The sequence below is a fragment of a genome, assembly GCF_019968985.1.
Source record: "MAG: Porospora cf. gigantea B chromosome Unknown PgB_NODE_333_length_21943_cov_139.702, whole genome shotgun sequence".
NCBI lineage: Eukaryota > Apicomplexa > Conoidasida > Eugregarinorida > Porosporidae > Porospora > Porospora cf. gigantea B.
In genome coordinates, this window is record NW_027178939.1 from 1 (window position 1) to 21,943 (window position 21,943).

The 21,943-nt window shown below is 51.8% G+C and overlaps 19 protein-coding genes across 24 annotated transcripts; 13 read left to right on the forward strand and 6 right to left on the reverse strand.

Annotated features, from left to right (window-relative positions):
* Nucleotides 1-1,069: 1,069 nt before the first annotated feature.
* KVP17_005082 (uncharacterized protein) lies at nt 1,070-1,984 on the forward strand (the record flags this gene model as incomplete). Its single annotated transcript, XM_068514836.1, has 1 exon — nt 1,070-1,984. One exon carries the CDS (start codon nt 1,070-1,072, stop codon nt 1,982-1,984), a length of 915 nt encoding a protein of 304 aa, XP_068375298.1.
* Nucleotides 1,985-2,162: 178 nt separating this feature from the next.
* KVP17_005073 (uncharacterized protein) lies at nt 2,163-2,453 on the forward strand (the record flags this gene model as incomplete). Of its 2 annotated transcripts, XM_068514823.1 has the most annotated exons (2): nt 2,163-2,342; nt 2,367-2,453. In XM_068514823.1, the coding sequence occupies 2 exons, from the start codon at nt 2,163-2,165 to the stop codon at nt 2,451-2,453; spliced, it is 267 nt and encodes an 88-aa protein (XP_068375285.1). The 2 variants fall into 2 exon arrangements, with proteins under 2 accessions (XP_068375285.1, XP_068375286.1); XM_068514824.1 differs by having other exon boundaries at nt 2,163-2,453.
* A 105-nt stretch (nt 2,454-2,558) lies between these two features.
* KVP17_005087 (uncharacterized protein) lies at nt 2,559-4,046 on the forward strand (the record flags this gene model as incomplete). Of its 2 annotated transcripts, none has more annotated exons than XM_068514842.1 (1): nt 2,559-4,046. In XM_068514842.1, one exon carries the CDS (start codon nt 2,559-2,561, stop codon nt 4,044-4,046), a length of 1,488 nt encoding a protein of 495 aa, XP_068375304.1. The 2 variants fall into 2 exon arrangements, with proteins under 2 accessions (XP_068375304.1, XP_068375303.1); XM_068514841.1 differs by having other exon boundaries at nt 2,802-4,046.
* A 673-nt stretch (nt 4,047-4,719) lies between these two features.
* KVP17_005077 (uncharacterized protein) lies at nt 4,720-7,188 on the forward strand (the record flags this gene model as incomplete). Its single annotated transcript, XM_068514828.1, has 1 exon — nt 4,720-7,188. The coding sequence occupies one exon, from the start codon at nt 4,720-4,722 to the stop codon at nt 7,186-7,188; it is 2,469 nt and encodes an 822-aa protein (XP_068375290.1).
* An 80-nt stretch (nt 7,189-7,268) lies between these two features.
* Nucleotides 7,269-7,577, forward strand: KVP17_005081 (uncharacterized protein; the record flags this gene model as incomplete). The annotated part of the gene is made up of 1 exon (XM_068514835.1): nt 7,269-7,577. One exon carries the CDS (start codon nt 7,269-7,271, stop codon nt 7,575-7,577), a length of 309 nt encoding a protein of 102 aa, XP_068375297.1.
* A 28-nt stretch (nt 7,578-7,605) lies between these two features.
* Nucleotides 7,606-8,739, reverse strand: KVP17_005075 (uncharacterized protein; the record flags this gene model as incomplete). The annotated part of the gene is made up of 1 exon (XM_068514826.1): nt 7,606-8,739. One exon carries the CDS (start codon nt 8,737-8,739, stop codon nt 7,606-7,608), a length of 1,134 nt encoding a protein of 377 aa, XP_068375288.1.
* Nucleotides 8,740-8,979: 240 nt separating this feature from the next.
* KVP17_005083 (uncharacterized protein) lies at nt 8,980-10,404 on the forward strand (the record flags this gene model as incomplete). The annotated part of the gene is made up of 1 exon (XM_068514837.1): nt 8,980-10,404. One exon carries the CDS (start codon nt 8,980-8,982, stop codon nt 10,402-10,404), a length of 1,425 nt encoding a protein of 474 aa, XP_068375299.1.
* A 45-nt stretch (nt 10,405-10,449) lies between these two features.
* Nucleotides 10,450-10,986, forward strand: KVP17_005076 (uncharacterized protein; the record flags this gene model as incomplete). Its single annotated transcript, XM_068514827.1, has 1 exon — nt 10,450-10,986. One exon carries the CDS (start codon nt 10,450-10,452, stop codon nt 10,984-10,986), a length of 537 nt encoding a protein of 178 aa, XP_068375289.1.
* A 19-nt stretch (nt 10,987-11,005) lies between these two features.
* On the reverse strand, nt 11,006-11,806 carry KVP17_005080 (uncharacterized protein; the record flags this gene model as incomplete). The annotated part of the gene is made up of 1 exon (XM_068514834.1): nt 11,006-11,806. The coding sequence occupies one exon, from the start codon at nt 11,804-11,806 to the stop codon at nt 11,006-11,008; it is 801 nt and encodes a 266-aa protein (XP_068375296.1).
* A 72-nt stretch (nt 11,807-11,878) lies between these two features.
* KVP17_005089 (uncharacterized protein) lies at nt 11,879-12,442 on the forward strand (the record flags this gene model as incomplete). The annotated part of the gene is made up of 1 exon (XM_068514844.1): nt 11,879-12,442. The coding sequence occupies one exon, from the start codon at nt 11,879-11,881 to the stop codon at nt 12,440-12,442; it is 564 nt and encodes a 187-aa protein (XP_068375306.1).
* Nucleotides 12,443-12,452: 10 nt separating this feature from the next.
* Nucleotides 12,453-12,692, reverse strand: KVP17_005072 (uncharacterized protein; the record flags this gene model as incomplete). The annotated part of the gene is made up of 1 exon (XM_068514822.1): nt 12,453-12,692. The coding sequence occupies one exon, from the start codon at nt 12,690-12,692 to the stop codon at nt 12,453-12,455; it is 240 nt and encodes a 79-aa protein (XP_068375284.1).
* A 280-nt stretch (nt 12,693-12,972) lies between these two features.
* KVP17_005078 (uncharacterized protein) lies at nt 12,973-13,466 on the forward strand (the record flags this gene model as incomplete). 2 transcript variants are annotated; one of them, XM_068514829.1, is made up of 2 exons in its annotated part: nt 12,973-13,079; nt 13,109-13,466. In XM_068514829.1, the coding sequence occupies 2 exons, from the start codon at nt 12,973-12,975 to the stop codon at nt 13,464-13,466; spliced, it is 465 nt and encodes a 154-aa protein (XP_068375291.1). The 2 variants fall into 2 exon arrangements, with proteins under 2 accessions (XP_068375291.1, XP_068375292.1); XM_068514830.1 differs by lacking the exon at nt 12,973-13,079 and having other exon boundaries at nt 13,227-13,466.
* A 175-nt stretch (nt 13,467-13,641) lies between these two features.
* KVP17_005085 (uncharacterized protein) lies at nt 13,642-14,118 on the reverse strand (the record flags this gene model as incomplete). The annotated part of the gene is made up of 1 exon (XM_068514839.1): nt 13,642-14,118. The coding sequence occupies one exon, from the start codon at nt 14,116-14,118 to the stop codon at nt 13,642-13,644; it is 477 nt and encodes a 158-aa protein (XP_068375301.1).
* Nucleotides 14,119-14,845: 727 nt separating this feature from the next.
* On the forward strand, nt 14,846-16,984 carry KVP17_005071 (uncharacterized protein; the record flags this gene model as incomplete). Its single annotated transcript, XM_068514821.1, has 1 exon — nt 14,846-16,984. The coding sequence occupies one exon, from the start codon at nt 14,846-14,848 to the stop codon at nt 16,982-16,984; it is 2,139 nt and encodes a 712-aa protein (XP_068375283.1).
* A 116-nt stretch (nt 16,985-17,100) lies between these two features.
* Nucleotides 17,101-17,304, reverse strand: KVP17_005086 (uncharacterized protein; the record flags this gene model as incomplete). Its single annotated transcript, XM_068514840.1, has 1 exon — nt 17,101-17,304. One exon carries the CDS (start codon nt 17,302-17,304, stop codon nt 17,101-17,103), a length of 204 nt encoding a protein of 67 aa, XP_068375302.1.
* Nucleotides 17,305-17,352: 48 nt separating this feature from the next.
* KVP17_005088 (uncharacterized protein) lies at nt 17,353-18,090 on the forward strand (the record flags this gene model as incomplete). The annotated part of the gene is made up of 1 exon (XM_068514843.1): nt 17,353-18,090. The coding sequence occupies one exon, from the start codon at nt 17,353-17,355 to the stop codon at nt 18,088-18,090; it is 738 nt and encodes a 245-aa protein (XP_068375305.1).
* Nucleotides 18,091-18,098: 8 nt separating this feature from the next.
* Nucleotides 18,099-18,560, forward strand: KVP17_005074 (uncharacterized protein; the record flags this gene model as incomplete). The annotated part of the gene is made up of 1 exon (XM_068514825.1): nt 18,099-18,560. One exon carries the CDS (start codon nt 18,099-18,101, stop codon nt 18,558-18,560), a length of 462 nt encoding a protein of 153 aa, XP_068375287.1.
* Nucleotides 18,561-18,623: 63 nt separating this feature from the next.
* KVP17_005084 (uncharacterized protein) lies at nt 18,624-19,217 on the forward strand (the record flags this gene model as incomplete). Its single annotated transcript, XM_068514838.1, has 1 exon — nt 18,624-19,217. The coding sequence occupies one exon, from the start codon at nt 18,624-18,626 to the stop codon at nt 19,215-19,217; it is 594 nt and encodes a 197-aa protein (XP_068375300.1).
* Nucleotides 19,218-19,231: 14 nt separating this feature from the next.
* On the reverse strand, nt 19,232-21,705 carry KVP17_005079 (uncharacterized protein; the record flags this gene model as incomplete). 3 transcript variants are annotated; one of them, XM_068514833.1, is made up of 3 exons in its annotated part: nt 19,232-21,184; nt 21,214-21,366; nt 21,394-21,705. In XM_068514833.1, the coding sequence occupies 3 exons, from the start codon at nt 21,703-21,705 to the stop codon at nt 19,232-19,234; spliced, it is 2,418 nt and encodes an 805-aa protein (XP_068375295.1). The 3 variants fall into 3 exon arrangements, with proteins under 3 accessions (XP_068375295.1, XP_068375294.1, XP_068375293.1); XM_068514832.1 differs by lacking the exons at nt 21,214-21,366; nt 21,394-21,705 and having other exon boundaries at nt 19,232-20,968; XM_068514831.1 differs by lacking the exons at nt 19,232-21,184; nt 21,214-21,366 and having other exon boundaries at nt 21,367-21,705.
* Nucleotides 21,706-21,943: the final 238 nt, after the last annotated feature.

The window sequence follows — 21,943 nt, forward strand, 5'->3', positions numbered from 1 at the left end:
AGGCATAAACTGCACAGCTAAACGGTTCATTCGTTGGTCCAAAGGACCTTTGGGTGTGCCGCACAGCGGAAGATGCAGGCCGAAGGCGACACTTGAGGGGTCGAGCAGCAAGCTACTCGACTAACCTCCCCGAAGAAAGATTGTCGTGACATTCAAACGGTCGATTGACCGCATATCTGCTGTCACGCAGATAAGAACTTTTACTACAATAGATCAGAGCCAAACGGCCGAGAAAGTTGCCGGTGACACTCGATTTCGGAACCCCATCGCGTTTAAACCTTCACATTCAGTGGTTTAAAACACTATAAAGAACGCTGATGCCGTGCGCTGCTCATTCTTCCTTGGTAAGCCTTTCCCGAAGAAGATTGTCGTAACATTCAGTAGCTCTGGTGTGACATTCAGCAGAACTTTTTAGATCAGATGTTTGGAGTGACAGTCAGAGGATGTTTGTTTCCTACGAATTATTAGTACAGTAGATCTGCTGTTCTAGTAGGTGCCATGGCTCTGGGTCCCTAGTAGACGAACTCTGCTATCGGTTGGCGCATTGTTGTTTTTTGCAGCTCTACGTCTTTGCGTTCTCATGGGGATGGGGCCCTATCATGTGGATCTACTGTGATGAATATTTCCAACCTCTCACCGGCTGCTTCTTCACCGCAGTCGTCGTCGGTCAAGTCACCTCCTTCATGTACGAGGCCCCAGAGTTAGGAAGAGACTGACGAAATCTGCGCCGAGTACAAGCCCCGCTTCAACAAGCAGTACAAGCACGTTTTTAGTAATTCGAGAGCTGCAGTTCCATATTGGAATGTTACAGCACTGTTAATTGTTTCATTGTTTCTGAGTCGTCAACTGCAAAGTTCTCGTCGGAGATTGGATTTGAATGCACTGTGAAAAAGGAAAAATCACCTGTCATTTTGTTGAAAGAATTTCTGAATCGGAGTACCCGTCTCCTAAAGGCCTTGATCGAAATCGCATCTTAGCGAATCTCCACAGTCTACTCGGATTTCCTCAGATGGGAAGAGTGTCAGCACATTTAAAAATCAGCGGTGTAACGTGCCATCGGATAATTCAAATGTTTGCACCTTTCCAGTTTGCCACTACAACCTCTGTGAGTGACAAGAGCAAAGGAGCCCCATCTACCAAATATTGTACCCAAGAACAATTCGCTGCCTGGTGGTCCTGTTGGGGCGGAATATATGAGGAGGCATCAGCTTCCGTCGTACGCTTCAGTGGCGCTAGTGTTGCGGTTGAAGGTGCTGTGCATGTCGGCAGGCCGGTCAATGCTGGACTGGGACCACCTAAGTACGTGTCCAGCCTGCACTTCGAATCTGAGACTCAGAAAGGCACATGGATCCCCGTGAACTGGCCCGTGCCTTCAGGACGTTACACATCAAAGCAATTCGCAGCCATACAAGAGTCATATGCAACAAGTTTCGGCAGCATCAACACTGAGTCGGAAGATTCTGTATACGTCGCCAGCCGCGTCTCTGGGCCAGGTCCGCCAACTTTCGTGACCAGTTTGCGCCACGAAGCAGCGACCAACACATGCAAATGGATCCCTGGCATGTGGGCCTCATCTCAAAAACGCCAGACCCAAAAGCAGTTCGTTGCCGAAAAAGTGACATCTGCGAGAAAGTCGCGGGACACCATGACTTTCCGCAGCTCCACAACTGTGTCGGCTGCCTCTAAGCCCGTGATTCTTCAAGTCGATCCGGAGGATTCTAAGCCCGTGGTTCTTCAAGTCGATCCGGAGGATTCTAAGCCCGTGATCCTACAAGTCGATCCGGAGGATTCTAAGCCCGTGGTCAAACGTGCAGCCTCTGAACCCACGGCCAGGCCCAGACAGCGCAGTTGGGCCGAGGTCGTTATGGAGCACCGACCGAACTACACAGCCCCGACCACCATCGCTGAGCCACCCGCGAAACAACGCCGAGGTCCAGTGAAGACGTGTCGAGCTTGTGGGGGGTACTGCCTGACGTGCCAGTAAGTTGTGTGTGGCAGAGCCAGCTAGGACAATCATGGTTTCTAAAACGAACTGCTGGACGTGCTTGAGAATTGTGAATTGGCAATACGACAGAAAGGGTTTGTCAAGGCCAGGGTGGTCTACAGCTTCACAGTACAGACCTCTAGGGCCCATGTGCACTCCCAATGTGCAGAATTCGCACATGAAACTCTTCTCCGTGTTCCTACTTGGTGTTGGGCTCTCATGTCCTCCAGGGGTAAATAAAGCGCCTCCAAAACCTCCGAGGCTATTTCTGAATTCAAGGGCGCAAGACCCTCCGGCTCTGGATCAACAGGAAGATGCCGACGATGACCCAAATTACGCCCCTGAGAATATCCGGAAGGTTAGCAAGAAACTGATCAGACAGAGACTGGATATACAGAACCAGGCTAGACATGAGCAGGCTAGGAAGAAACAACGCGACGACTACGCCGCCCTGATGCCCACGCCATGACGACATTAAATACTTGTGTAAGGCAACTTCATGAAATGTTCACCCGGCGCGGATTGTGGCGTCACTAGTCAAGACATTCGGCATTATCAGTGTTTTTCGTTGGGAATGAGTGCTCGAACTTCGATCAGTGTTCTGAGCTCAGGGTCAACCACAAGCAACAACGTTGACAGAGATCTGAGTGCTCGAACTTCGATCAGTGTTCTGAGCTCAGGGTCAACCACAAGCGACAACGTGGATAGAGATCTGCAGTTGAACACTCTCCCATGGTGGAAGAACAGGTACCTCCGCACAGTAATTGTGTACATTGGCATCCTCTTTACAGCGTCTCTATACTCCTCCTGGCAGCCCATGTACTACATGCTTGTCGATTCTGGAGCGTATTCGTGGCTTTGCAACACTGACTCTGTGATCCTGGAAGATGGTTCTTGTCACGAGCAGTACGCCGTTCTCAATCAGCAATATCAGGTCGGCAGCAATCTCGCCTACATTGTAGGAGTTCTGGCGGGTTTCCTGTTGGACGTTGTGGGCCCTCGGTGGTGCGCGTTGACTGGAGTGTTTTGTGTTGTCATTGGCTACGCCATGATGGCCTTGTCAAGTCAACATCTTCAACTGTATTGGCCGGCTTGGATCCTAGTTGGGTCTGCCGAGAACCTGATTGGGTTCGTTGGATTTGTTCCAGGTGATTTCTTTCCTGGATACCAGCAAACCTTTATCACGATCTGCATCTCTGCGCAAATATTGTCATCCTCTGGACCTCCCATCATGTGGAGTCTCATCAAGCACGGCACAAGTTTCAGGAGCGTTTGGTCGGTATATCTTTTGTGTCTGGCGTTGCCTGCCGGCCTGCTGATGGTGCTAGCGTCTCCCCGTAACAACAAGATGAAAGCCCTTGAAGTTGAACACTACGTGGCCATTTCCCACCAAGACGACGTTGCCAAGGAAGCCGACACCAAGGATACCAGCGCCATAATGAGGAACAAGCGGTACTGGAAGCATTTCGGAAGTCTTCTCCTGAAGCCAGAACTGCTTGTCTTCACCTTGTGGTACGCCGTTATGGTCCTGGGGTTCAATTTCTATTCTTCTGGGATCATTGCGCAATCTGGCCAAGCCGTCGCTGAGTTCGTCGGCGTTTTGGGGCCATTCCGAGCGTTTGTAGGGCCTGTGATCGGTCTGGCGTCGGACTACTTTGGAATGACGCTGGTATCAACTGGGTTATGTTTTACTGGTGCCTTCTTCTACTCCATAGCGCTCGTTCCTACCCAGGCAGCGCAATATACGTCGGCCTGCGCTTATCTTGTAGGCCGCTCATTCGTCTTTGCCACGAAATACTTGTTCGTTCAGCAGTTTTATCCTCAGGTGCATTTTGGGAAACTCTCCGGAGTTATGTCACTTGTCGGAGGACTCCTAGGCTTCCTCAACGCGCTCCTCGTGACGGTGTCGTTGCCGACCACCACAATGTACGCCATATGGGGTACCGTACTTGGTTTAATGAGTATCCCTATTATCTGGATCCATTTCAGAGCGCGTAAGCTACGGAACGTATCTGTTTTTGAAGAATCTGAAATTGTTAACATCGCTGCTGAAGAGTGCTGATTCTCGGCTCTGCAGATGTCGCCTCAAAATTGCTCGCTTCAAGGTCAAGCAGAGTAACCCAAGGTCATCGGATTTTGAAGAATCTGAAGAGTGTTGACGAAGTGCTGCTGGTCTGTTTACGATCATGTCAACATATCATAAAACATCAAAGCCTGCAGACGCGAGGACGGTTGCTTGGTTAACCCTTATCTGGCGTAATGGCCTCACTTGACGGTACAGTTGCTTTCGCCTCGCCCTTCTCTGTGCCCAGTATAAAAGTCCGCAAACCCCCAGACTTGCCAAACAGAGAACTATCGGAAGATACATCAGAAGCAGCAGCTCGTACTGCTCAGTCCGGAACCACTCAGCGGTCTTTGACCGCGGCTGCATAAAGCGGTGAAGCAGACCATTGGGATCCATTTTAGCAGAATGTATCGTCTCTAAACACACGTGTTGCGGTCAAAGACCGCTGAGTGGTTCCGAACTGTACCACTCCAGACCATCTCCGCAGGTCATTGGGATCCGACGACCGGCTCACATATTCGTTTCTCTCCAACTTCAGGCCACCTCCGCAACAACATCAGTATTTTCCCTGTGCCAGCATCACAACTGCTGCCTTGTCTAAATCGCCGCTGCGAATTTGCGGATTAAGATGCAGCGGTATCGGCGGAGCCTCCGGGGCCGTGCAATCAGAATGTGGCGTCTGATGCTGCTTTGTCGGATTCGCCATTTGAGGTTGCGGGTTCGGCCTCCTCCGAAGGTCTCTTTGGTTGACACCCCTCCGAAGGTCTCTTTGGTTGACACCCCTCCGAAGGTCAATTGCGCTTCTCCAGAGAGTCTGAATGTGATGGAGCTCAAGAGTCATGTAGACCCTGCTAGCTCTTTCGATGACCCTGCTTGCTCTTTCGAGGACGACGAGGTCCTCTCTTTTGATGAATATCCCCCTATGGAACCGCCACATTTTTCTCGTGGCAAAGACCTCAAACCGTCACAATTACAAACGTTGGAGTCGGAACTTCCAGTCTTGGCGTTCAGGGAGAATATCGAGGCTTCCTTCTCTTCCCACAATGTCACTGTGGTCATGGGCACCACCGGCAGTGGCAAAACCACCCAGGTTCCCAAGTTCCTCATGGATTGGCTGCGACAGGAGAGACCGGGACGTCCCGGCCGTGTGGTGGTGACACAACCGCGACGAGTCGCCGCTATTAGTCTCGCAAAACGCGTGGCCTCTGAGATGCCGACGTTCTGTAAGGGCGCAGAGGAAGAATGGCATGAAGCGGCCGGATTTGAAGGGTCGCGAGCCCAGTTTTTCCAACCCGGAGGATTGGTTGGGCACCACGTACGCTTTGACAGAAAATGTGGACGTCACACCTTGCTCCGCTACGTTACAGACGGTATGCTGATGCGGGAAACGCTCCTTGACCCGCTTCTAAAGAGATACTCCGCCATTGTTATCGATGAGGCACATGAGAGGTCCTTACGATCGGACATCATACTCGGACTCATCAAACGCCTTTTGAACAACCGCAAGAACCTCAAGGTGGTGATTATGTCTGCTACTCTGGACGCTGAAGTCTTCGGAAAATTCTTCGGAAGGGTGAACGTGATATCCATCCCAGGGCGAATTCATCCTCTGTCGATCTTCAACACCTTGGGTCCTAGCGAAGATTACAACCAGTCAGCCGTTACTGCGGCATGTCAGGTCCACCTGACTGCTAACGAAGGTGACATCTTGGTCTTTTTGCCAGGTGTTGACGATATTCAGTACTGCGCCACCCGACTGCAGGAATTCTCTCTGAAGGTCGTACAGCTATCCAAGCTCCTTCGCGGAAACTCAGCCACTGCCACTAGCGGAGCTCTCTCTCCTCAAGCTGTGGAACAGCTCTCAGCCGCGGTACACAGGGGTGTCCCCATAACTGCGATGGCCGACTTGACATCCGCGTTGGGCGAGGACCTGCAACTCTTGCCTCCGCTGAAGCTCCTTGACGTCCTGCCTTTACACAGTCAGCTGTCAGTGGAGGAGCAGAATCGAGTCTTCTGCTGTCCGGATCCTGATACTCGCCGAGTCATCCTCGCCACAAACATTGCCGAAACGTCAATTACCATCCCAGGTATTAAATATGTCGTTGACAGCGGCAAGGTCAAGGTGAAATCGTGGTCCACCATAGGCGTTGACTCCTTGAAACTCGAAGACGTCTGTCAGAACCAGGCTACACAAAGGGCGGGTCGTGCTGGGAGGGAAGGTCCAGGCTCTGTTTACCGCCTCTATTCCGAGGCTGCTCTCCTCGCGCGCCCTCCTCAAGGGGTACCCGAGATCAAGAGATGCGATCTGGCTCAAGTAGTCTTGGAATTGAAGGCAATGGGCCTTGGCAGTCTGAAGCTGTTTCCGGTTCCAGATCCACCAACCACTGAAGCGGTGGACGCTGCGGAAGCATTTCTTACGCGGATAGGGGCGTTAAGTAGTACGTCGGGCGAACTTACGCTCGAAGGCCACCAGCTGGCGACGCTTCCTTTACCTCCGATTCTGGGGAGACTACTTTTGCTCGGACACCGATACGGATGCTTGGATGAGACTATGACGTTGGTGAGCCTATTGTCCTTGGACACGCCCCTGACCTATCGAAATGCGAATCTTGCACGCTTTAGATGTCGGATCAGCGACCACTTAACTATGCTCAACGTTTACTGGTCCTGGGAATCAGCAACCAATGCAAGGGAGCTATGCAGATTGCTGGGAGTTGACTCCCGTTTGCTCATCAAAACGAGATCAATCAAGCAGCAGCTCCGGCAGATAATCACTGGGAAACTTCCCCAAGGCTTCGAGATGGACGTGTCCACCGTTAGAGCCTCGGGCCTGGCCCTTTTAGCAGAGAAGACCTCCTGGGAGGCCGTCGAATCCCTGTGGTGGGCGCCTATTCTGAAGGCGATCTGCGCCGCCTTTTCTGATCAATCGGCGCGGCAGGACTCAGATGTGAAGTCCTCCTACATCACCGATCTCGAGAAACTTACAGTTCATCTACACCCTTCCTCCGTCCTGTTCCATCCTACTGGCGTCATTGACAGGTCTTTTATAGTTTACTCAGAAATACTAGCGACGTCGAAGACCTATCTACGAGGCGTCACTGCAGTGAATCCCCTGTGGCTTTCGAAACTCCATTCATGAACGCTATTCATACTTGAAAAAAATTGTTTATTTTGTGCTGTAGGTGTATTGTGGGGTTTCTCTGTTCATTTAAGTTCCAGATGGTAGAGGCTCTTCCCCATTCAAACCCTGTTGATGGCCAATCGGAGAAGGAAACCGAATCTCTACACCTGCAATTGCGCGTTCGTAGCCCCCACGGGCAAGAAGTCTTCTTCAGAATCAAACGAAGGACCCAGCTACAGAAACTCATGAGAGCCTATTGCCACAGACTGGGCCTGAGTGAGGACAGCGTAAGATTTCTCTTTGATGGAGACCGAATCCAAGGCACTCACACCCCAGAAGAACTCGGGATGCAGGATGAGGACGTCATTGATGCTATGGTTCAGCAGATCGGAGGACATTTGTGTTAACTGCGGTCTCGAGGCGAGAATGTTCGAACTATCCAAATCTCACGTCTTGACGCTTGAAATATGTCTGGAGCTTGTTGGCCGCGACTCCCACCTTAACGTAGTCGTATTGATGTTGTCTCTGTCCTTGTACTGTTTGAGCCATCTTGTCCTTGTCGATATGTTCAAGGCGACCACTCTTAGCGTTCGCAATTGCTCGATGTTCCTTTAGTTTAAGCAAAGCCTCAGATTTGTTGGCGAACTGAGACACATGTTTTTGCTTGTATGCCCAAGCCACATCTCTGTGAGCCACCTCCGCGCCTCCCGGCAAAATCAGGTTCCCAGTTCGAGACAGGTGAGCCGTCTGAAGCCCGAGATCATTCAGCACCTCATCCCAGTCTTCAGGTCCACTCTCGTCCTCCCAATCCGATTCACCCGAAAGGCACTCCCGTAGTGCTTCCACTACATTCGGAGCCATTTCAACTTGGGGTTTTGACACGGCTGTGTCCTTCAAGGTAAGCGCGGAAGCAACAGCGACCTGCTCCGGTTTCTTCAAAACCAACTTCTGATACGACTTGCTGTAATCGTAGAACATTGCCAGCTCATCCTGCATATCTTCGTCCTCAGTTCCAATCATCGTGTGTCCTGAATCCTTCATGTGACGCCACACGCCTTGCAGGGATTTGAAGACACGGTTGCAAAAGATGCACTGGTGGTCGTACCACAACTTCCCTCCCAAGTAACTTATCAGGCCCTTCTTATCCACCAGAAATTCCTGATCCGGAATGAAAAATGAGTAGGTCTCTTCCATGTACGCAATCATGTCGTCCAGTTCAGCGTGCTCCGTGTTGTCGAAAAGGCAAAAGGTGACTTCGTAATCACGGTTCATCGGAAGACTGGCTGGGTCCACCACTGGTGTCTCCTCCTTCTGAGCCGCCCCTTTCACGGCTCCATCTCCTTCTCCCGTATGCCGTTTGTTCTTCCTATGAGCGGTGCCTTTCATGGAGTCGCTGTTCGAGGCTAACAGCTCCAATTTACGCCGAAAGACCTCCTGCGACACGGCATCGAATCCGGCCGCCACTCTCTTAATGTTGTACCGATGCCACTCAGAGCGGTGGTGCTCTCGGTGCTCCGCTGGAGTATCAAATGCTACTGCACATGTCGTACACTTCCAGGTGCTGAACATTGCGGCACTAATTACACTATTACCTCTGAAGGTGCTCTGCCGCTGTATTTCATGATTCTACTAGGCCTAGGGCCTTCAGGCTGTGCTCAGCAGAGGTCCTTACTTGCTTCCCTTCGCCTTTCAATATTTTCCTGCTAGGTAGGTGGTCTCGTCCTTGTTTGTTGAGGGTCAGCGACTTGCGTTGTGTATCCGAACGCCTATGAATTCCGTATCTTTAACAATGCTAATACTAGATTTTTCATGCCGGTGGCACTTCAAAGAGATCGTGGGGTGCCATCGCGGATGCTGGTAACCCTTCAATCTAAACTTAGCGGCGCTCCTCGACATCGGAGCACCTTTGCTGTCTTGTCGCAGTACTTGGTGCACCTCTCGGAGGTCATGAAGAGCTCCAGCGACAGCCTCTCCAGGTTGCAAGGGTTCTACGATTTTAAACGTAAGGCCTTTCTGGAGCCCTTCTCCTTCTGCCTGCTCGGGGCGGCTCCCAGCCTGAGTTTGTTGACGGGGTTGCTAAGCGCTTCTTGGGTCGCGGAAATCCCCGAGGATGAAGCCAGGGCGAAGATTGTACCGTTGGTATTGCTTCTAATCGACATCGCCGTGCAGGAGTTCTTTCTCTCAAGAGCTTGGCACTGTATCACCTCCATTGACGGCATTATTGGGTCTGGCACGTATTCCACTGTCTTCAGAGCCACGACTACAATCGGTGACAGTGTCGCAGTCAAAACGTTTGTATGTCGATCGGAGTCGGATTACGCGTACCGTTTGAAGGCATGGCGACGGATAGCCTCGTTTTCCGACGGTGTCTGTCATCTGGTGATGCCGGTGATGTCACCGGTACACCATCTGGATTGCTTCAAACACGGAGACGCAGATCTCCTCAGGTCAATCTCGGAGATGGTCAATTCAGTCCGACTTGACCTGTCTCGGCTCCACAGTCTGGGGGCCGTACATCGTGATGTCTCATCCAACAACATTATGTTCACCACGGATCAGACTGGAGCTCGCTTTCACCTCATTGATTTCGGTGCGACCATGAGCCAGAGGTCGTATCCATGCTGGTTTACTCATCACTGGTTCAGGCATCCAGACGTCCATCTCTGGAGCTACCTGCCCGACCACGACGTTTACTCTCTCGGAATGGTTCTTTACTGGCTTCTGTCGCACTTTGCCTATCGTCGCTGTCGGATCTCGAAGTCTTTCATCTTTCGAGTTGCTGTGGAGGTCTCTGGGTTCACCCCGCAGGAAGGTTGCCCTGAAACCGTGGGGCATCTGCTGGAGGCGCTCTTTGATGACATCTCGCAGGTCAGCATGCAGTGCTCTCATTCGATCTCCACCCTCAACAGCCTGACGTGCTCCATGGCGTGCGCCCTTCACCGGGGGCAAACCTTGCAACATCCAACTTTCGCTGCTCGACGCGCAGCCATCCTGACTCTTGTCCCAGTAACGCTGCGGCTGCTGTTGGCCTTCGTCACCACCCTGAAGCAGAATTTGGGGGCTGACTGTCAGTTCCTATGGAACTTGGCCATTGGACTCCTCGGCAGCGAGGTGCAGGCACACTACAACTTCTGGTGCTCGAGCCAGGCTCCATCTGAGGCCATGGCCGTGGTTAATCTCTACCGGAGGGTGCAGTCAAACAGACCGAAAGCGCCAAAAACGCCGGCCGGTTAAACTGCATGCGCGAATTATTTATTCAGGAACGAAATCCCATTCCTCATGACATTCAAGATTCCAGAGATTCCTCCGTTGCCGCTTCACCTAGTTGAGCGGTGTATGGAGCCTATACCGACCTACAATAGGCTCCCAGTCGACGAGAACTTTGACTCGTCGGAGGAGTATTCCTCTGAGCTTTGCTCTGATGATGACTTCATCTCAACCGGATTACCGGAATCTTATCGGCACACCCACCGACGTGTAGTGACATCCAGACTTCCCAGAGAAGAGTATGCGAAGCGGAAGCACACGTTGTTATTGGGCATGCAGAACGAGGACGTCCGCTCCTGTATGACTACCCGGCCACGCCAACCTAAGAGCGGCGAGACTCCAAGTGTAGCTTCATTACAGAGCGCAGAGACGCCTCGGTCTACCGAGGAGGCATCCGCCACGCCGATTCCAGAGACGCCGGAGGCGCCACCCCTGAAGATGCAGAAGAAAGATTCTCGACTGAGTCGATACAGACGGATGATTCGTCGATTCAGAGGGATGTTTCGTCGTATGAAGGCTGTCGTGAGGCGTGTTTCATCTCAACAGTGAAAGATGCGCATCTCAACTCTCATGCAGGACTAAATGCCACGATAAGCATGTCGGGGGTGACATACAACGAAGTGGCTTCACCCATAGAAGCAGGGTCTCCCAGAACCACTGCTGCCCGGCATCCGGCCTCTAACAGACTCTTGACAAAACTCGGGTCCATCAGTCCTACACACGTTTGCATCCTCACAGGCGCAGAGGGAAGGTTCCACTCGAAGTCTCCAGGAGCGGCATTTGCCATCATCCGTCCCAATTGTTCAACGGCTTCTTCAGGGTCAACCTCTGCGGGTATGAGTTGTCCGACCCTGCCTGGAGGACCCACACTAAGATGGTTCTCTGGGAAGTAGGTGTCCTCTGACACAACGCAAGACATACCACCGGTGTCTGCCTCACGCAGAACGCCTTTAATCTCGGCCCACAAAGGGTCTAACCTTTTCCGGTTCAGCGTTTTGATATCCAACGACGCGGTGGACTTCCGACGAGGAATAGCAACCCCGACGGAAGCCAACGCGACCTTCTCGCCAGCTATGCGCATGTCGGTTCCCCTCCCCGAAACTCGTAATCCCTCCGCTCCGCATGCTTGCCCAGGACCGCCGAAGGTCCAGCAGCCTGAGGGAGGTGTCTTCAGCACTCGCGATAGCGTGCACGGCGTCTCGGAGTACGCAGGTGGAACCACTTCAGTCGTACCATCGAATAGCACCACAGTACGCACCAGCCTGATGCTCTGGAGGTATCTGAGGAGGTCGTCGGGTGTTGGATTGACAATACATCTGAGGGTCGCCGCTTTTCGATGCTCTATCGGATTATCGAGGGCTCGAAGCATACAATTGCCCACTTTCAATGCCAGACATTGTGTGCTGGTGAGAAGTAACACAGTTCGCTGCACCTTTCAGGCATGAAACTGATTGTCGCTCTGATTGCCTTTCGTGGATTCGCGCCCCGACCTGGGGAATATGGGTACAACGAACGAGATGCACGGGCCGACGACAGGTACCATGACTTCGATGAGTATGACTTCGGAGGTCCCATCCCGATATTCGACGACGTAAGAGATACGAGAGGCGGAATCGACGACAAGGTCCAAGACAAACCCCTTCCACCTCTCACACATCTGAAGAAGCAAACGTTCTGGCGACCGCAGAAAAAATCAATCATCTGGCCTCAACCCCAACACAAACTTGCAGAGAAACATCCAAACACTCAGAAGTGGGTTAGCTCGGATATTGAAAGAGCTCGCCAAGAAAGTAGGAGGGCTTGGCAAAAGCAGCAGAGCAACTACAAAGCACTACGGGGGAGAACTCTCAAGAGTGCCATTAGATCTCCCGAAACGTACAGGCCTCCGAATCTGGTGTCCTACGACTTCGAAAAGAGTGCCATTAGATCTCCCGAAACGTACAGGCCTCAACAGGAAAATGTACACAACAGACACCCTTTGGTTTCCTATGAAACAAATGTTTGACATTCATTCCTCAAACTCGACAACACACCGGTGTGATATGTGTGATTATGAGACATAGAGGTATCAGCATTCCAAGTCCAACAGACACAAAAGCCAACCACCACCCCTCCAGTCCCAGAATCGCCATAACGTAGACCGCAAATGGCACGAATGCTGGTATCGCGAAGGCTGTAACCACCGTTATTGCCAAGGGGTTGGCTGCCAAAAGAACCATGGCGATGGCGAGGGACTTGTCATCCGAGACGACCATTTGAGAATCCTGCATAAAACATCACATTGCAACAGTCATGCAGCTTGTGCAGCTCCTTCGATGGCTTAATGTGACTCAAACTTGTAACTGACTCCGGTTTTCATCATCAGCGCTGGTTGACGCGTCAGGACGAGAGATCCGCGGGTACTTTGTGGAGAAGGGGTTTCACCCTTGGCTCACACTTCTGCAAATTATTGTCGTGCAGTCAGCATTCTGGGCGGTTCAAGGCGTTGGACTGCACTTGTCAGGAGAAATTCTTGGTCACACCCGGTCGCTAGCAATGATTTTTAATCCCAACTGGGTACACTCTGTGGCTTTCCAGGCTGATGAGGCTGATGAACTCCCGCTGATCGTCGCGTTCTGGTTGTTGGCAGCAACGATTACAAAGTAGGGAGATCTCGACGTTCGACATCCAGCTCATTTGTCATCGCCTTCTCCAGTGGGAAATCCAAAAATGCATGGGACTTCGTCTTGACTCAATTTGCTGTGCACATTGGAATGATGACAATGGCATTCCAATTTCCTAGGTCAGGGATGCTGTGGTTCGGATTCTTGTCATTAGGCGTTCTGGAGACGCAGCTGGCGAAAGTCATCATAGGGCAGCTGGAAAGCAAAGACTGGGATATTATCCGACCTACTGAACCCTACGAACTCGATTTCCATCCAAGTGAACCTGCCGAAAGATCTGCCGACGATGTGGTGATCACCATTCCTGTGACTCCAGCAATACGTGCGTGGTCCGTTGATTCTGTTGGCATTATCAAAACAATTTAGCACTGTTCTTCATCTGTGACTCCGCATTCGAGGTCTGGGGCTGCGTCCTGACGATTCGTTGACGGTGTCAGCGGTGCTGGGAGAGTCGCTTGTTGGAGACTCACCACGAGCAGAGGCGCAAGACACTGAAGTTATTAGGGCCTCTATAAATCTGTATTGACGCCGTATCTTTCGCTCACTCATCGACGATATTCTCGTACCGAACAAATAGTGGCCTTAGGACCTTTTGGTAAACCACCGTAGCCCCTGAAAATGTAGGAAGAAACAGCCAAAGGAGGAAAACGCTCTTGATGATGTAGTAGAATGGCACCCAATGCAAAATGAATTCGACGAAGATCTCGCAAGACGAGATGAAGGCAAACACCACCCAATATGTCAACCATTGAGAGTGGTCCTTGCCACATTCGATTGCCTTCACGGACTGCCATGCCGGATAGCAGAATCCAACGAGATTCGTGATCAACTGAGAAGCTTTATCCAGAAACAAAAGCAAAATGAGGGCGAGTGCAAGTGGCACGTAGAGAGGTCTGACTCTGCACGCCTCGCTCAGTCTCGCTATTGGCCTGATTTCCAGAAGTTTGCTGTCGATGGTGTCGACCGCACTCAGCAAGTGCAACAAGACAGGACTCGTCTCCTTCTTCTTCCCGCCCATTTTAGTCAATTTCACCGCGTTTGCCAAAGATCGCAGTTCCAACTCGAACTAACGTAGAACCACAAGCAACAGCGTCTGCCAAATCAGCTGACATGCCCATTGAGAGCCCCGAGAGCTCGAGCTTTTTAGCCAGCGCCTGCACTGTGCGGAATGACTCTAGGGCGGTTCTTGGGTCAGGAACCACCATCAACCCTTGGAGTTGCAGTGACGGACAGCTATGACGTATGTGAGTACATAGCGTCTCGACTTCTTCTTCACAAAGGCCTGTCTTGGTAGAGGTGTCAGCGGTTTTCACTTGAACGAAAACATTCATAGTGCGTTTGTGATTTGCGCATTGGGCGTTGACAGCGTCTGCGAGCTTCCTAGAGTCGACTGTTTGGAGCGTCTGCTTGCTTGACGCTCGTGCAACTCACTGAGCAATTAGGTATGGCTGTAAGCCGCTTCACTTTGTTGGTTTGCAAGTGACCAATGAAGTGGAACTCTGCTTGGGGTAACAGTTCGGCCTTCCGTTCCAATTCCTGGAGATAATTCTCTCCAAATCGTCGTTGTCCAGCGTCAAGGGCTTCTTGTATGGCCTCTACTGGATGCAGCTTCGAGACTGCCAAGAGAGAAGGAACAGCTCTGTCGTTTGGGAAACCGAATCCCACCCAACGCCAGCCGCAAGCGCGATATGTTCTCTGACGAGCTCCAGCCTCTCCTTGATCGTCGTCATCACAATACTTGATTTATGTCGTTGTCGGAGCGAGACATTGCAGAGTCTGTTCTCGCAGGAGACAAAATTCAAGAGGCTCCCAAGGCGCCCAAATCCCCAAAGGTGCCCAAAGTCCCCAGACCACGACGATCTCGAAACGAACCATCACAACAAGTGAAGCCCAAGCAACACGCCGACGTCAAGAAGGCCGACGTTAGGAAGGTGTCGACGGGCACTATGTTCTCCGATCTACAGTATGTCGATGTCCCTTCCGTCGCTGAGCCTTCCACTCAGTGTCTCAATTCGAGGCTGGTGCAGAAACTGGACTCCGTTGGTTTCGGAAAGTTGACTCACATCCAATCACAGGCCATCCCCTGGATTCTATCACGCGGTGAACACGACATTTTCGTTCGATCGCCGACTGGAAGCGGGAAAACGCTTGCATTTGCTGCACCTGCCGTCGAGAGGATCCATCGTCTAAAGATTGCGAACCCGGCACTGAATCGGGAAGACGGAACTGTGGTTCTGGTCGTGTCTCCTACTCGAGAGTTGGCTTCCCAGACTGGGGCTATTTTTGACCGGATCACTGGTCACATGAAAGGTTACGCAGTCACCTCAACTGTCGCTGGCCTTGTCAAGAAGAACGCTGAGAAAGCCTGGCTCCGCAAGGGCAGCACCATAGTTACGGGGACCGTAGGTAGGCTACTCGATCACCTCGACTCGACCCATTCCTGGTCGTTCAAGAACCTGCAGTGCGTCATTCTAGATGAAGCGGATCGAATAGTAGAACTTGGCTATGAGGCCAAATTGAAGAAGTTACACGAATTCCTAAGAGCCAAACAGGAGCACTTCCAGAACGTGATGGTGTCTGCCACTCTCTCACCAGCAGTTGAATCGATTGCCCGCCTTCTCCTACTCCAGGATCCTATCTGGGTGGTGGGTGGTGCAGGATTTGCAGATACCGAGGAGACAACACCTCAGGAGCTGCAGGACTACTCAGTCCCTTTAGCTGTCGAGCAGATGTATATTCCCATCGCCTCTGCCAGGACCAAACTATCTCTGCTGATCGGCCTGCTCATTGACCGAGTACAGATGAGAAAACAGAAGGCGTTGGTTTTTGCCGAGTCTTGCGACATGGTTGACTACTTTCACAGTCTGTTTATCACTCTGAGGTGGCCGAACGAAGCTGCTGTCAGGGGCTCAGTCACCACAGCTGACATGGAGGTGAAGCGATTGAACGAACGATCAAACAACCTCATGCGGAAGTACCTCAACGACGGCGCCGATTCCGACTCCGACAGCGACGATGTTGCCACAAAGGACAAGAAGAAGAACAAAAGGCACGGAAATCCAGTGGACGGTCTTCTTGGGGATTTGGTTTTCTCGCAGCCTGACCGTCTCTTTAAACTGCATGGCAAACAAACGAAGGAAGACCGCGCTGGCTATCTACAGAAGTTCCAGGAGGAGCCAGATTCATGCGTCATTTTTACCACCGATGTGGCGGCACGGGGACTGAACCTACAAGACGTGCAGGTCGTAATTCAATTCGACGCTCCAAAACTAGTGGAAGATTACGTTCACCGAGCGGGCCGCACTGGAAGGTTGAACGCCAAGGGAGAGAGCATCCTTATGCTTCTACCCAACGAGGTGCCATACGCTACCGAATACCTGCCCTCAAAGGGGGTGTCATTATGCATGACGAAGGAGACCGAGGCTTTAAATGTCTTCTCAGACGCGAGCTGCCTTCCGGCCTCAATGAAGTCATGTAAGAATCCTTTACCCATGCTGCAGGCGTTCTGGTCTAGGCTCGTCGCTCACGACGAAGAGCTACTCTGGAAGGCTCGGAAGGCGTATGTCTCCTCAACTCGAGCGATCAATTCTCGAGAGAAACATGTCAAACATATGTTCAACAAGAATAACGCTCACTTTGGCGAGTGGGCATCAGGCTTCTTTCTGCGTGAGTCCCCGAAGTTTGCGGTTTATGCCGTACGTTTTGATCACGCGAAAAAGGCTGAGAGAGGGGAAGTCCAAGTAGAAGGCAGGCTTAACCTGGCTGGGCTTCCGGAGAAACAGTTCAAAAAGGCCAAACGCGATCAATGGAAACGCCAACAAGATTCAAATTCCCGACCGCCTAAACGGCTGAAGACTTCCCGAGCAGTATCCCGAGAAGGGTGAAAGACATGTCATGTATGCTAGGTGAGTCGTCCTGCTTCTCTTGGACGTTCATCCAATGTTTGGTGGAGTCGTTCAGCGTCTTCATCCCGCCGGTGACTTCGTACATCTTGAAAACTTTAGGCTGCGTGGCTCTTCAGATAATGACTCACCACAACCTCAGGATAAAACTCGTTTCGGATCCGCTTCAAGGTTCGAGCGTCGTCGAAACCCTCCTTTTCGTGGATGTCGTTAAGCCATTTCCGGTTTTCTGGGAGGCTATAGACTCGAATGCACTCTAACATCACAGCTTTCGTGAGCTCATAGGGCAGAATGGTGGACATTTCACCGATTTCCGCCACGAAAACCAAAGGTAAAAATTGCCATTCTTGATGCCATTCATTCCTCATGAACACTTCGACACCATCGCTTCCACACACCTGCATGCAGCCTCCCTGGCCTCCAAACTTCCGCTATCTTCGGAACGGCAGTACTACATGTTCACTGCAGACCAGCAATTTGCAGGCGTCGGGTCTACCAAGCAAAGCTCAACTCGGCATTGGGTATCAGCCTCCACTTGTCTAGCGTTGACCCTCCTGGTCAAGAAGGAGACAGACCGCGAGATCACTCAGAAAATCGCACAGCGTCTGGTCATAGACCTCTCCAACGCCTTTGGAATTCAAGCGGAGCATAAGTGGATCAATGACATCGTCGTGGAGGGACGGAAACTGGCTGGGGTCCTCTGCTCCTCGGTCTCGACTCCCCGAGGATCTGTGCAGGTTCTGAGCGTCGGCTTGAACATTCACCTCTCTCCAGAGGATCGTGAGAGCATTCGGTCCATCAACCGCATTGACGATCCCGTAGCGTTGGATGAGTGCTGTGACTGCGAATTGTTAGAGGATCGCTTGCTTCCCGTGGTGACAGGTGCGATCCTCGCAGCAATCTCCTCAAGTTTTCTGCCTGGACGTATATTTGGCGAGGGCCGTCATGCCAAGTTCTATGACAACAACGACAAAGTCGAAGCTTTCTCCGGCATCATCCAAGGTGTCGATGTCGATGGCACTCTGAAAGTGCTCACCAATCTAGGGCCGTTGAAGTTACATCACATCACAAAATATAGAGTTCTCTAACCGCAGCAATGACGTCAAAGATGATGGACACTATCCCACCACGTCCCTCATCTGAGCCTGAAGAAGGCGAAGTAGAGTGCTACGATCTCCTGATGAACAAATCCTACTTACATTTGGCCTTGCTTAGGGCTCGCAGCAACCGCCTAGACGTTGACGCCGTCAGAACACTGAAGAGATTCCGAAAGCGCCACGACGCTCTGGTTCGTGAGACCGAGATGGACCTCTGGAAGCTGGCTCTTGCTAAAGCGTACATTCCCAACCGCCGTAAATCGGACCGAGCAACGGAGAAACGAGATCAGAGGGAGAGGGCGACTGCATGGCTTACCTCGGGGTGTATCTCGGGAGAATACCCCCCCTTATCAGAAGACCCCTCGGATCGGCCCTCCTCAGGGTCTCTTTCGTGTTCTCTGTCGAGTGGTCGATCTACACGGCGAAGACGCCACCACAAACGTACATCTCGACGCAGATGAACTATTCTTTATGTCACTAGTAATGTGAAATTATCAAATTCGTTGCTACTACCGTAGGAACCTATGTCGTTTTCAGATGATGATTGGGAAGCTATGTTGGAGGACGACTTCAAGCAGCCAGACAACGAAAAGGAACTCAGCGACCCTCTTCTCGAGAAGAAGCGGATTCAACAGCAAATCGAGCGGAGCGAGGCGGATCTGGTCGCTGACCTGTTCGACGTAGAAATCAAAAAGCCCACCGTGAAGCCCAAAGCGACGCGAAAAACCAAGCTCGCTGGAATGAATGACGACACGGATCCCTTTGACCAGATCGACATGAAGACCTACAACGATTTAGAATCAGCCGCCACTCGACTGGCTGAGAAGTTGGCCGCCAGCCAAGCCAAAACCACCGGCTTCTTAAGGTTCATGGACATCTTATTGAAGGAGTGCTCTGCAAAAATGGAATTGCGTGAGCTTCAAACATTTGACTCAAAAGTCAATGTCCTCCTAAAAGAGAAACAGCTGGCAGCTGACCGGAAGAAACAGGACGCTTCGATGAAACGGGTAAATCAAACACGAGGAGGGTTGCAGTCGCATATTGACGAGCAGCTGGACGATTACTTCGATGAGGATGAGGAAGAGGAGTACGTTGACGAATATGATGCGTACTACTAAAGTCTACAACACGCTTAGAACTTCGCTGGGTTGGCAAAATTGTCGAGTGACCCGTAGATGTTATGAAGAAGACCAAGATCTTGGAGGGAGGCGGTGACCATTGCAAGTGTCAGGTGTTGCTGCAATTCTTGCCACATTCGACCTCCCCACTCCACACCAGTTAGTCTGTGAAGGAAAGTCCGCCGGGACCTGTACCGGCACAGGTAGAACACATCGTAGCCTTCCCGAGACAAACACCGTCCGAGTCCTTGGTGACTGCTCAGGTGCACACTGAACGTCACCAGCACGAACGCTCTGTCCGACACCCGAGTCCATAGTCGCCGGGTCATCCATAGGCGCCGGCGACAGTTCGCGAAAAGGATTCGAGGATCCCAGAGGCCTGATTGGTACCCAGCTGTGCATATTCTTCTGGGGTCCATGTCAAGCTCTAGGTAGTCTCCACCTCGTAGCAAATCGCTTCTGTCGAAGCCTTCGGCCGGGATTAGGGCGCCGCGAGCGTCAGGGGAATGGGTGTCCTTAAGGAATCTCCTAGTCTTGGCCTTGGTCCATTCAGCCACCTTGACAGGGTCCAGTAGCGATAGGATGACTTCGTCTACCGGGGCGTCTATCACCATACTGGCGGCGACTACCTGGGGCTCGGTACGTTCTTCTCCATCTCCTGACAGATGCACAGGGTTGAATGCTGGAAGCCAATGGGAGACGAAATAGTCGTTGCAGACGCTTGTCCAGCTTCGTAAATACTTCGACAAAGACACCGCTATGTATGTAGCGGCAATCAGGTATGTCTTCCCAAGAAGCTTCACTGCCATCAAACCCAACAGACTCAAGGACAACAGGATGAGGAGGAGGACTCGGTACCTACGCAGCCATCGACTTCGAACGTACGGTGGAACACATGGCAACAACCACAAAGCAGGATTCTCGATGCCGAAGAGGATATTTTGGTAACTCGTAGTAAACAGCAGGGCCTTGGGGCCCGTCAAGCAACTACGACGAAGGTGTGAAAGGCAATGGATAGCTCGAGATTCAATAGCCGCCTCCCGAACAAATTCCTCAGGAAAGTCGTCAACGACACCAGAGGAGGCTTGCATCACTCGATCCTCGCAACTCATTTGGAGTTTGATAGTCCACGTTCGACTAGACTCCTCCGCCGTGGCGCTAAGCACGATACGTTGGTCGGGGCACGTAATAACGATGCCGTGAGTCCTCTCAACCAAGTCATTGGGGTTGTTGGTGAACTGGACCTTGGCAGCAGTCATGTCAACGACATGGCGCGCTTCCTGCGCTTGCTGATTCATGTAGATGGACATCACGTTGCCCTTGAGGGACACATAACGCAGATTCCACACAGGGTACCCGAATAGACCTCCGCCGCTTTTCTTGTACAAAAACCCTTCGAAGCTGGGAGGAGGCGCTTCATCTTTCAGGCCCACGTCCGCCTGGGCCTGCCCAGCGAAATCCCGCAGACATGACTGGACGAACTCCATCGCCTCGGACAGAGCTTCTTGGTCCTTCTGGGAGCGCATCTCAGGCGAGACCTCCGCCGGGGCTTGCAGTCGAGCGGACATGGCATCGAACTCGACAAGGAGCTGCGTGTAAAGGGCATCAGGGAAACCTACGTGGCTCATAGGCTGTTTTTTTTTGGCCAGGATCAGCGGGGCGATTTGATCCAAGCCACGTTTACTGAAGTCTTCCAGTTGTCGGAGCTCTGGAAGACCCAACCCATCCCAAGAATCCATCTTGGCGATCATATTCCGATGGAACTGCCGCAGGAGATCAGTGAGAAAGCTTACGACAAAGTTCTCAACTCGGCCTGCTAGGTATCCCAGAAAGCGCAGATCCACTATAAATGTCTTGTAAGCTGTCAACACAGGGTACTGCTGAGAATGAAGCCAGTCAGCAGACAGCGATTTCCAACCCCTCCTCTTGCATTGAAAGTTGCGATGAAGATTCTCGTAAGCAGGTGCCTGAGTCACGGATCTGTCAATGCCCTCACTGACTTCAAAACCGGATCATTCACAACGTCGATGCTGACAATCTTCCTCAAAGCGAGTTGCTCTTCAGGGAGGTCACAGGGGTTTCCGGACTCTGGCAAGCCAACCACATGGTTGGTAATCACCTCGAATGTAAAATTGGACATCCCCCCCGACTAATTGATCGAAGCTCTCTCACTCACCGAGTACCGAGTAAGGAAGCGAGGATACGCGTTCCAGCTCATCTCCTCGAATCGCAGGTTATCCGCACCGACAATAGCAACAAGCCAGCTGGGTAGCTTGCCTGCAATAGACATCCGTTTGTGGGTGAAGTTTCCTTCCACACCCTTCTCAGAGTAAGGCTCACTGACCAGAACCTCAGACATGTCATCTCCGCCAACTCTGAGCTGCTCCAGCCCATCCTCAAGCATCTTACGAGCAACACCATGTAGCTGTGCGCATTGGTAGTCCTCGAATCGCAAGGGCAGAGGCAGCTGGAATTCAACTACTTTCATCTGTCGATTCAACGGCAGCGAATCAAGGTTTTTAGCCGGACCAATCAATCACTCCCTACCACCCCACCGCCACCAGCTGTGCCTTCAAATGGCGCAACCACATTGACGCGGCTTTAATTTGGCCCCACATATGAAGTCGGTCTAGAAAAACAGCAGAATTTGTATACCATGGTCTACAAACTCGTTCTCGTTCGTCACGGAGAATCTCAGTGGAACCTGGAGAACCGTTTCACCGGTT